General features: G+C 49.3%; 1 protein-coding gene across 27 annotated transcripts in view; it reads left to right on the top strand.

Moving 5' to 3' along the window:
- TCF4 (transcription factor 4) overlaps positions 1-12,591 on the top strand; it is a 117,771-nt gene that overhangs the window by 53,142 nt on the left and 52,038 nt on the right. For all 27 annotated transcript variants that reach the window (XM_027701995.1, XM_027702016.1, XM_027701998.1 and 24 more), the window contains one exon: positions 11,277-11,341. In XM_027701995.1, the coding sequence (XP_027557796.1) occupies positions 11,277-11,341 (65 nt within the window). The remainder of the gene's footprint in view (positions 1-11,276; positions 11,342-12,591) is intronic.

Here is a 12,591-nt window from a genome sequence, read left to right on the forward strand (position 1 = left end):
CCAGTTCCAAGTAGAGCTCTTTCCCCATCGATTTGAACATCAATTCTGCCCAAACAATTCCATTTTTAAGCACTTTTTAATCTCAAACTTTAGAACTTGATTTATATTTGAATATCAAAGAATTCGGGAGGTTTAAATGATCCGGGTTTATTTTTCCGGGATAATTTCCCTTCGGATGGGCAGAATGCCCAGGCAGATGGTGCAGTGGCACCTGTAAACAATCGGAATGGAGCCGTTCATCCCGACATTTCTCGGAGCTTTTTCATTCCCTTCCGTACAATAAAACTGGAATTGGGTCCTTTTTTCCCCCAAAATTCATGTTTTTGGGCTCAGGAATAAAAATCTGGGATTAGAAAACCCTGGGAATGAGGAGAGATAAAATAAGTCAAACCCACATTTAATTGTCTCCACACAAAATGGTTTCATTTTAAAAATTCCAGATTTGGGTAAAAAATCAGAACCAACAAAGAAACTTCCCCCAAATCCTTATTTTATAAGGAATATATTTGCACAGATTGTTCCTTTGCCATCGGGAAACTGGGAATGATTCTGCTAAGACACATTTCCTATAAAATCCAGTTGATCCTTGTTTTCTACCAGGAATTTGGGTTTGCCTTGTGAGGGGCTGGAGAGATGGAAATAGTCCCTTTGAGCAGGAGTAAGGTGAGGAATATTTGGATTTAAAAGCTCCAAAAAACCTGGGAATACAATATCCAACCTCAATAAATATCTCACAAGCTCCTTACAAAATATATCCTTAAAAATCAATTTATTATTGGTTGTTTTCCTTGGGAAGAGCTGAACCAAAATATGATTATTTAATTTGATTTAATTTATAGAGAATGGGAAGCAATGGCGTCTGGAATGGGATGAGGCCTGAGAGAGAGGTGGCAGAATTTAGGGGTGGTTTCCAAGGGGAAAAGGGAATTTAATGGATTAAAGGAATACAATAAATATAAATGAAGTGAAATAATTGGGTAATTTTGATAATACTTGGGGGAGTGAAGTCCATTCCCAGCCCCATCCCGGCAGGCTGTGGGATTCCCATGGGATCCGGTGCTTTAGCAGGGAAGAAGAGGGAATTATCCCAGGTTTTTCCAAACCCTGGTAAAGGATAAACCCCCCAGACAGTCTCCTTGATAAGAAAACAAAGAACAATTCCAATTTTTCCCTTTTAATTTGTTTTCCCTTCTTTTTCAACATCTTTTAATTAAAATCATGGATCAAGGAAAATAAATCCTTCCCTAAAGTTTTTATCTCCTTAATGGCTCAGAAAACAGGGAATTTGGGAAATAAACTCTGTCCACAATTCTGAATTTTCTAATAAAATGTGGAAGTTCAGCCCTGGATTTAGCAGCTCCTTGGGTTTTGATATGGCCATTTAATTAGGAATTCAACATCGATCAGGATTGATAGTGGCCTCTCCAAAGCTTTATTCCAAGGGTGAATTCAGCTGGATTCCTCTTTCCTGCTCCCATTTCTGCTCCATGGAATCCACGGCTATGGATAACCAATGAAATATCGCGGTGCAGTGAGTTTATTCCATGATCCTGTAAGAATTAGGGTATTCCACAAGCCCCCAAAAATTCCCTATTCAAGGAAACACCCATTTCCAACCATTTTTCATCCCAGTGGCTCAGAGTTGCCAGGAATGTTTGCAGGAGCCAAATAATTGGGATGTGCCCAATTAAACAAGAAATGGTTTAAAAGCTGCGTCCTGGGAGGATTCCCTGGAATTTTTGGAGGGGAAAACCAGTGCAATTGCAACTCAAAACAAAGCCATCTGAAATTTTCAACATCCCAAAGGAAGGGGGGGTCGCTCCATTCCTACCTCTGCATCCAGAAGATTTTCCCATGGGAGAGCCAAGGGCGACCCCAATCCCGGATCAAATCCAACAGTGTTGTCCCCAAAATATTTTGCTTCTTGTTTTCTTGCAAGGAATAACAACCAACAAATAAATCCATTATTCTGGAATATTAAATTCTCCCACCTGCCCAAATTCCTATTGGAAAAATTCCTTAAGGAATGAGAGTAATTGTTTAATAAACTTTTAATCAATATTCAATAATTATTCATTAAAGTGACTCTTATTCCTATTAATGATTTTTTAAATCCCAATCTCCTGACATAAATTCTGATTACAACTTGAATTTCCATCCCAAAACATCAGCTGGGAATGGACTTTCCTGGGAATCCTGTGAGGCAGTACAACCAAGGTTCTCCATGAAGCAATTCCCAGTATTCCCCAGAGCCTTCCTGCTCCTCCCAGTGTGGGCCCTGGAAGGGAATCCTGGCAAAATCCAGGTGGAATGTAGGAAATTTGGGAATGTAAGCCTTAAAAAGAGTGGGAAAATCAATCCTGAAGCAGCTTCTGGAAGTCCTTCCATCCTCTCATGGAAGAGATTCCCCGCAGGGAATTCTGGAAACCCTAGCTCCTGTTTTCAGCACCAAATGATTTCAGGGCTTCATTACAGGCAGCTCATTTGCATATTCCCCCCTGCTAATTGATGCCTTTGTTATGGGTGTGATCCAGGATCAATCTCCATAGGGGAGGGTCAGCCAGTATTCCCAGGCCATGCCCAGCAGGAATTGGGAAACCTCATTGATACCTGGGATTTGGGCTCTTTGGGAGACAGGCGGTGACTAGAAAGGGCTCATTTGCATATTTGATTATTCAGGATTTGGTAATCAATTAATCCCCCTGTGGAAACTGGCGTCCCTGGGATGACATTCCCCACGGAACAGGGGTTTGGGGCTGTTTCCTTCTGTTTTGCTGGCTTTAAGTTTTCCTTGGGCTTTAGGAATGGAATCCTGGAATGGGTCGGGTTGGAAGGACCTTGAGGCTCCTCCCACTCCAGCCCTGCCATGGAAGGAACACCTTCTATGGACCGGGGTGCTCGGAGACTTGTTATCCTTGTTATCCTTGGGCTTGTGGCTGTAAATAATGTCCCGGAGTTAGCCAATTCCCAGGTAGAGCCATTCCTGGGGCAGGAATTTGGTGCACCTAAACCCCGGAATCTGGGGACAAAATCTTTGTGGGAGCCTGAAAGTGCTTGGAAAAAATGGGAAGGCCTCCCTAGTCTCCCGAATGGAATGCGAGTCCATCCAGGGAAAGTCGGGAGTGCGACTCCTTAATTGTGATGCATTTGCCGAGTTTCCCGGCTCCGGCGCCGGCCCCGCTCCGGTGCCATATGGTCTCCCATGGAACATTTAACTTGTCAGATATAATGGATTGTCCTGGAAGCAGATTTTCGCTCGGAGCACTCGGCTCCTCTCTTGCATTTCCCCCGGAGCTCCGGGGCCGCAGGATGAGGGATTGGGCCGGAGCTGCCGAGCGGAGCCGCGCGCTCCGTTCCCCTGGAGAGGGTGACCTATATGGCAGGAACGTTCCCAGTGCTCTCCTGGCCGCTCCGGCCGGGCCCGACAGACTGTACTGCTGGGGCGGGGAGAGGGCTCGGGAACAGGGAAGCCTCGGCATTCCCGCTCCGGCACGAGGAGGCTCCGCGTGACCTCCACAGAACGGAGCTGCCTCCAAGGAGACCTTGGGAATCGAGGGCAGCTTCCAGGGATGCTGCAGCCTAAATGACAGGGATACTGTGGGATAAGGAGCTCCGTGGGCTAAAGGGCTGTGGGTGTGGGAGCGATTCTGTGGACAGGGAATCACTCTCAGGAGTTCCAGGGTTGGAAGAGGCAGTGGATGGGTCTCCTTGGTGCTTCAGAGAACCCTGGAATGCTTTGAGATAGAAGAGATTTTAAAGATCATCTCATTCCATGGGCAGGGACACCTCCCACTATCCCAGGTTATTCCAATCTGGCCTTGGACACTTCCAGCCATCCAGGGGCAGCCACAGCTTCTCTGGGAATTCCATCCCAGCCCCTCTTCACCCTCCCAGCCAGGAATTCCCTCTCAATATCCCATCTAAACCAGTGGGAAGCCATTCCCTGTGTCCTGTCCCTCCATCCCTTATCCCAGGTCATCTCCAGCTCTCCTGGAGCCCCTTTAGCCACTGGAATTTGCTCCAAGGTCTCCCCAGATCCTTCTCTATGAGCAGTTTCTATGGAATCTCAGCCCAAATCATTCCCAGATTGTCTGGGAAGCGTCCGTTCCCACGTGTCCCTGGTGAGGGGGGGTGTGCCCTCCACTGGCATTCCTGACCGGGCACTCTTGGGAATCTCAGCCTGTTCTTTGGGGTTTATCCCACCATTCCAGCTGCTTTCCCAGCCCCTGGGAAGCTTGGGGTTTGTGCTGTCCCTTGAGCTGATCCATATGATCCCAAATGTTGGGTTTTAAAGGCAAAATGGTAACAAAAACCAATCCCATGTTTTTGAACTTGACTTTTATGGATTGAAAACTATTAGAAATAAATAGGATTTGTGTGGGAATGACAAACTGAGGCTTTAATCTCCACATGAGCATTATTTCCATTTTTATAGGAATGTCTCTTTCCTTCTCTGCTGTGAGGATGTTGCTGTGGGTGCTGAGGTCCCTGGGATCATGGAATCCTGGAATCCTGGAATGGTTTGGGTTGGAAGGAACCCTCTCATTCCAAGCTTCTGCCATGGGCATGGAATCTTCCCTTGGAAAAGCTCCCTGGGCCTTCTGTCCCATCCTAAATCCACCAAAATCTTGAGGTTGCACCTCTCTAGTCCCTTTGGGAAAGTATTTCCCTGGTTGTCTTGGGACTGTGTTGATCCCAAATCTGTTCCAGGAGGGTATGGATCTGTATCCATGGTCACATCCAGTGGGGTTGGTTTAGGAATCAGCCCTTCCAGGCAGGCCTGGCTTACAGAGCCGAGCTTTAGAGCCCAGGCTGGAGCTGGAGGAGGGTTTATCCTGCCCTCTCCATTCCATGCCTTTGGATCCTTATCTTCCTTGTTTTAAAGGATCCTGGTGGAATCCCAGTTTTCCAGCTATGGGATAATGATCTCCTGAACTAAGGCGGAGGGATCACCCCGTGCTGTATCCCAGTCTCTTCTTGGAGACTCAGCTGGGATAAACTCATATCCACTCAATCCCTAGATGTTTCTTCAGGGCTGGAATGTCATTCCAACGTGCTTTTGTCTGGGATTTTTATGGAAACCTTGCTCCTTTTTTACCATTTTCATTCTTTACTATTAAATAACCCTTTGGATTTTTATTATATTCCCTTTTCCTATGCCTCTCTCCCTCCCAGCCCATTTTCCCAGGAATAAGAAGGATAAACCAGTATAAATATGTTTTCCTGGAATTTTCCTCCTCTCTCTGCCTGTTTCCAGGTGTTCAGGCCGAGATGATCCTCATTATCTCCTCCTGCCTGGAATTCCACACTGAGGAGGAACAGGAGACTAAAGGTGTTTAGGGAGTGACTCCAAATGAAGGATTGTCTCCCAGAATTCTCCTTCCCATCGTGGAATCTCAGATTCATGAGGCCCTTGGGGTGACCTCGGCCCTGCAGCTCCGAGGAATCTTTAGGCCTTCCCCACCTTGTTAAATATCCCTCTTTTTCCATCAGAGTGGGAAGAAACCGTCGGTTTGTTCCAGCAAATCCCTAATTTAATTAGGGAAGTTCATTATTCTGCTCTCAATTAGTGCCTGGATTTGATATGCAGTTTATTAATCCCTGAAATCCCTGGAATATTATGGATTGGTTGTCGAACTGTGGGACTAAAGGACTGTTTAATATAAATCTGAGAGAATCTGCTCCTCCAAATTCCCTGTTCATTCATCATTTCTACAATTCCAAGGCCAGTTTTGCCACTTCCTTAGTTTGAAAAGCACACGGAGAAATCCCAGATTTCCCTATAACCGGCACCGGGATTGGATTGATTAAAGAAATCCAGGCAGCAATTTGCCTTGGTCTTTTGGTTTGGACTCCCTATTTCAGGAATTTTGGATTCCCTGTTTCAGGAATTGCGGGCAGTGCTAAAAAATCTTAGTCTGGAATTTTCCTGGAGTGAGGAACAAGCAGTGAGGAATTTTCCTGGAGTGAGGAGGGGTCGTGGAGGTCGGGCCCATCCCCGTCCTTGAATTCCATGGGTCAGGGAAAGCTGGTTGGTCTCATATTTATGGATAGACAGGGATCCATGGATGTTGTATGTACAAGGGAGGAATTTTGGGATGTTTGGGAATTAACTTTCCCTGTTTAACCAGTGAGTCGGCGTTGAAGCCCCCCTTCCACCCCGACATTCCCTGCTTTTGGTTCACACTCCATAGCTTTATTGTCCCATGGGTTTTGGGATTTGATTTCCTTGGAATTTTGTCCCTTTGTCCTGCCTTTGGCTGCGGCATCGGAATGACTCTGCCAAATGCTTCCGTGTTTCCTGGGCATCAGGAAAGGGTCAAATTCCTCATTCCCAGTAAAAACATCCCATTCCCCTCGTGCTGTGCTGAATTCCCACTGAAATCCTCAGGATTGATGCCTTCCCTGAGCTTTGTGTGCGGTGTGTGGATCCCGTGGATCAGACCCCACGGGGTTCCTGTTGTTTCATGCCCATGATCTCAGTCTTTGCCCCAAATCCACAAGATTTCTCCCGGATTTATTGCCAGGGCTGGATAACCCGGCTCAGGCTCAGCCGAGCCAGGCTTAACGCCCCCTAAACCCCAGGAGAGGAGGAACAACACGTGGCCCCCCGGCTGCTCCGAGGGGACGATGCCACGGGCTCCTGTCCCTGTGCCAGCCCCGAGCCCGCGGGAGCTGCCCCAGGATCCGCCGGGAGCCTCCGGAGCCGCTCGGAACGGCGAGCGGAGCACAGAGGGGCCGAGCCCCAGCCAGCTGTCAGTCCTGGGGCCAGGAATGCTGCTGCTTCCAGTAGGACTCCAAAAAAATTCCTCTCATAGGAAGGGGTTTCCTATTGATTTTACCTTACCCCCCCTTCTCCCCTGTTTTTTCCTTTTTCACCCTTTTTGCCCCTTTTTTTTTCCAATATTTTTTTCCCCCTTTCTCTTTTAAAGAACAGAATATTCCAAAGTTGTGGAAAAATAGGAAAACTCCGTGCTGGGTCCTCTGCTGAGAATATGGGTGGGATATTTGGAATTCCATTTCTGATTCCATTCGTAATTCCATTTTTAATAGGAAGCCCTTGGGAAGGTGTCCACGGAGAGAGCAGGACATATAGAAATTATATTTATAGATATAAATTATATTGATATAAAATGATATTCAATATCTATTTTATATTTCTCTAGCTGTATTTCTCCATGGGTGAGGTGCTCACAGGTATTGGATAAACTGCCTAAAATTCCCACTTATTTCAAGGAGGTTTTCCTTGTGTAATTCCTAACTCCCTACAATTTTCAGGTTGATTTTTCTGCTGAAATGAGGCAGGGTTTTAATCTCTCATGAAAACAAATCCCTATTTTTTTGATGGATAACCTGGCAGTGAGCGGAGCCCATCCCGGTGGCAGGAAATCTGGGATGCGGAGATGTTCACTCTGCATGTCCTGCAGCCCAACTTCAGAAAATCTGGGATGCAAAGCCAGGGATTGAGGTGGAATTCAGCTGTTTGATGCTTCCCACAAATTCCCTGTGCTCCAGCCAGCAGCACCTGTGTGTCCATTCCCGGGGGTCTGGGAAGTTCATCCCGTTCTCCCTTTGCTCAGGAGCTCATCCCAAATATTTCCCAGCTCCGTGGTGCTTAATTCCTGGTCTGATTTTGGAATTCCCCTTTAATTTGGCATTAAATTTGTCTTTAATTCGTGTTTAATTTGCCGGTGAAGGGAATCGATAGGGCTCCGTTCCCGGTTGAGCCGTTGGAAATCGGAGGGAACGATCCTTAACTATCCAAAATGCTGAAAATCCAGGGATAAAATAACAAATACATTTAAGCAAAATATATTTGGAGCCATTAAAATTCCAATGCCTGATAAAAGGCCTATTTTTGTTGTCCCCAACCAGGTTTTCCTGCCTGACCAAGCCTCAAATCCCAAATTAAAATATTCCAGTGGAATTCTTCCCTCAAAAATTATTTTCAGTATGAAATCAAGGGAAATATTGAATTAAAATATTTGAGAGAATTAATTTCCCTTCCTTTTCTCTGCATATGGAAGAGTTGCCTCATCCCTCTCATCCTGCTTCCCAGAAAACAGCCAAGGTGCCCTTTCTCCAGGGCAGGGATTGGGATGACTTGCATTTATCCTTTGGAAGTTGCTTCGATTTCCTCCTGGATTTAATCAGTTTTTCCAAGCCCACCGTGGTTCGAGTGGCTCTTTATGGATTTATGGAAGGGTTTGGACCGGGCTGCTTTTATAACAAAAGCACACAGGGAATATTTCGGGAGAAAGGGGTTCCAGGAAGAGAAGGCGGCTTTTTTCCCGGAGGTATTTAGGGAGCAGGGAGTCGCAATTCCGCGTGTGCCAGGCAAGCGGGAGCGGCTCGGAGTTCTCCCTTTGTCTGTGCCGTGATTGGCATTGTGGCCATTCACTGAACATCCCGAGATTCCCCCCACGCTCCGGCGCTTCCCTGCCTTCCCCAAACCCACCCAAACTTCCTCCCCGTGCCGGCCAACTTCCAGGCACAGCTTTGTTCCCCCAGCCCCAGATCCTCCGGAGCGCCGAGCTGGGAATTCTCAGCACGTTGGCACAGCTAAAAATCCACCCCGGCCCTTCTCCCCCTTCCACCCTGGCGATTTTCCCCCCACAGCGTGGGGGTTTTTTTTCCCAAATCCGGCGAGCGGGGCCTTTTCTCCGGGAAAACGCGGCCGCTCGGCCAGGAAAAGCGGGAGCACGGAATGCTCCGCTCCTGCCTCTTTTGAGGAGTTTTAGCCATGGGGCTTTGGCACTGCCACCCTTGTCTTTGTGCCAAAAAATATCCGCAGCGGCTGCCGCATTCTAGTACTGGAGGCTTGGCTCGAAAATTCCGCAGTGGATGCGGCGGGAAGCCACGGCGCTGAACGCTTTGCTTTCCCCCCGAACCCTCCCGCAGCCGGCGGGGCACCTGCACCTTCTGCCTTCCCGACCCTCGGAAAACCCTGAATTCCTGGGAAACGGGGGCAAACTGAGGAGCGGCTTTTCTCGCCCGAGCTGCCGTTGTTTAAAGAGCCGGGTGTTGTCACAGGGCTTTTGGGATGTGCCGCGGGAGCGACGGGAGCGGAGGTAATTGGGAATGGATAATTTATAGGGAAGACGTTCCCCCTCGGCCCACCGGGAATGGTTTGATGGTTACGGGTGAGGGGAAAATCCTCAAACTCTCCACAAACTCTCCACACAATCTCCACACAGAATCCACACAAAAGCTCCACAGAATCCCCCCAGAATCTGCAGCCGGGGCTATTTAACAATTCCCAGAGTTCTGCCCGGGTGTGGGGTGTGGAGGAGGTGGCTTTTGGGAAGCTCCTGGCAGCCGGCTCAAAACTCGCTCTGGAGCTCCAGAGCGCCGGGTTCGGTGGGAGAAGCGGCCGCTGGAGATGAAATCTTTCCCGAGGAGCACAATCCTAAAAAAAAAAAAGCCAAGTCAATCTCCCGCTGGCTGCGGAGCCGCTTTGGTACCTCGGAGCCTTCGACAGAGCCCTGGCCGGGTGCCCATTGATGTCATGGAAACACTCAAATTACCGGGAATGATTCACGTCTCCGGCGGTCCCTGTTCCTCCCCCACGCGGGCGCAGCGCGGCCGAGCCCTGACAACTTGTAATTTGCGGGGGGTTTATTTTGGTGCCGGGGTAAATATTTCTGCCCAAACTCAAATTAAGCCGTGGCTGAGACGATGGCAAAGGGGCTCCTCAGGTGCTCCCGCTCGCTCCCCTCGGCCCTTGGTTCCTTTTGGGAATTTTTTGCCCCCCAGTCCCTGCCGCTCGTTGTTCCCAAAGACTTCCCGGCCCTCTCGGGGCGATGGGAAGCGGACGTGGATTGAACTGTCCCGTCTCGGTGTCGAACTCGTGGATTCCCCGTTTGGATTTCATTGTGGTTTCAATCCTGACTTAGCTCCGGTATTCCCGAGCGGAGGGTTATCCATGATCTTTGAATACCCAGCTCCGAGTCCTTCCCAAAGTTATGCCTAACCCCCCATCCATCACAACAATACTTGGGAGCTGCTCGGGTGTTTTATATGGAAAACAACAAAACCGAGGAAGAAACAAAAGACTCCAGAGACTTAAATTGGGATGGGGAGAAGGAATTTTGATTCCAAGCCACTTGGAATAACCAAACTGTGTCCACAAAGGGCCCTCAGAGCCGGTGGATGGATACTAAAGGCTCCTGGAGTTGGGATGTGGCCACGGATTTCGGGAATGATTTCAGTGAGCCCCAGCAGCCTTTGTCTGACGGTCTGCCTCGCCTTGGCTTCTTTATGGAATGTGGCTGGGATTGGGAATATGGAGCCCGGCAGCAAACCCGGCTCCTGGGTACGGAGTGTCACCGGGAATCACAGGGAGCATCCGCTCCCTCGTGCCGGGTGCTGCACACGGGGCTTTGCTGCCCCAGCCTCGGAACACCGGGAATTTCGGGGGGGATTTTTCCTGCCTCCTGGATGTTTTATCAGCGGTGCCTCCCCCCCTTCCCCTGCTGGGCTTCTCCTCTCCCAAAGGGTGCTCTTTCCCTGGCAGTGTGTTTGGGATCAGCCCTCTTGCCTGCTCTTTGTCTGGGAGCACGTGGGGCGCTGCTGCTCAGCCACCACTTGGTGCTCGGCACAAACCTCCTCTTCCCTCCCTCCCTTCGCCCCTTTGATCCCAAAGAATCCTCCTTGCTGCCCTCTGGAAAAGCGGCACAGCCGAGGCTACGAGTCGGGCTCTGGGATGGGAGTGTTCAAAGCTTCCTGGGAAAAAGGAGAGGGAAGAAAAAAGGGGGCTTGGGGTGGGCACAGAGATCCCCACTCGGCTCCTGGCCCTTCTGGCAAATTCCCAATGCCCAATCCATGTCTCTTTCCCAGGTGGATCATGAGGGAATTTTCTCCTGGGAAAGAACAGGGAAGTACATCCCCAGCAGCTCCTGGAAGCTGGGAGAGCCAGGAGGTGGGAATGTCTGGTGCCTGCCTGGGTGGGAGATCGGCTCCCACCTTCACCCAGCCCATGGAATCCCATCAAATCCCAGGTCCAGGAGCAGCACAGCCAGGATTAGGAAGCTTAATTCCCATCACTATCACTAGGAAGGTTAATTCCCATTCCATCCATCCCAGCAGAAAAACTGTGAATCCCTTTCTGTGCATTCCAGTGGCAGCAGAGCCTGGTTTACCCATGGAATATATATAAATACACATGGAATCAGCATTGGGAAAATGGGATGAGCGTCACCTAAAGCTCTTGGAGAAGCTTTGTGTGTGTTTCTGTGCTATCCGTGTATTTACCTGGATTTTCCCTCTCTTCCCAGGTAAAACAGAACGAGGTTCCTACTCATCATACGGACGAGATTCCAACTTACAGGGCTGCCACCAGGTAAGTGCGAATCCGCTCGGAAATTCCCACTGGAAAGCTCCTTCCCGAGCTTTTCCAGCCAGGATACAGCTCCTGGAGGCTCGGCTTGGCTTGACCTCCTCCCACCCCAGTCAGGGCTGCTGGGAGGTGTTCCTTGTGTCCAAAATCCCAGCCTCGGGAATGCCACCAGTGGGAAGAGCTGGTGTTGACTCGTGGCTGCTCCCCTGAATCCCACTTTCCCTGGGATCTGGGGCAATGCACGAGGTTGGAAATACGATTTGCTGTCCCTTTTTGTTTGGGAATCGCTTTTGGCCAGGAGTCAAGGCCAGCAGGCGAACGGCAGAGCTGCCCCATGGGAGCTCGGGAAAGAGGGAGGAGTTCCAGGGAATGCTACAATTCCAGTGTGACACAAAGGTATGGCGTGTGTGCCTCTGCCTCCCTGCACTCGGAATTCGCATCTTTTCAAGTCTCCGGAGGAATTCCCGGCCTAAAAACACACTCCATGGCCAAATTCCCAGCTTTGTTCCCAGCCAGTCGGGTTTTTCTAAGGACGCTTTCTCTCCTCATTCCAAGAACAGTGTTAATGGTGAGGTTTAATCCCTCTGCTCCTTCCTTTCCCTTTTCTGAAGGGTGGCAGCTTCAGAAAAGTATCCAAGGGATTTAATGGCTTCCTTAATATTCCAGGCTTTACAGGCTTCAAATCCACCCGGGAGAACTCAGAGCAACCACCAAAATGGGGATATTTTAGGCTTGATCCCTGCTTTCCGTGTTCCTTGGGAATGTGGGGAAAGGGTCTATCCTTGTGTTTTCAGGATGAGGCAATTTGAGGAATTCCTCGGGAATTCCTGGGTGTGTCGGGCTGTTGTGTGACCATTCCCACCACATTCCTGAGTGCCAGGCTGGCACTGGGAGACTTGGAAGGGAAGGGAAGGCGTGGAAGGGGCTGCCTGGGGAATGGTGGAGTCCCCATCCCTGGAACTGTTCCCCAGATGTGTGGACATGGATCACAGGTGACCGTGGATGGTTAGACTTGATCTCGGAGGGGTTTTCCAAGCTAAATAATTCCATGATTCCAGTGGTGCTGGGCCTTTCTTAGGTGGGATCACACATCCTCAATTCCCTGGGGAAAAAGCTGGAATGACGTGGTTGGGGTTTGTTCACTCCAATAACTCGCTTTCCTTGTGTTTTGATGGCAAAATTCCTGTCAGGATCTTCCTTCTCCTTCATTTTCCCTTCCGAGGTAAAAACCAGCCCAAAGCTGCGTGCAGGGA

This window comes from Neopelma chrysocephalum, unplaced genomic scaffold (genome assembly GCF_003984885.1).
Source record: "Neopelma chrysocephalum unplaced genomic scaffold, ASM398488v2 Primary Assembly neopelma1_179, whole genome shotgun sequence".
NCBI classification, from domain to species: domain Eukaryota; kingdom Metazoa; phylum Chordata; class Aves; order Passeriformes; family Pipridae; genus Neopelma; species Neopelma chrysocephalum.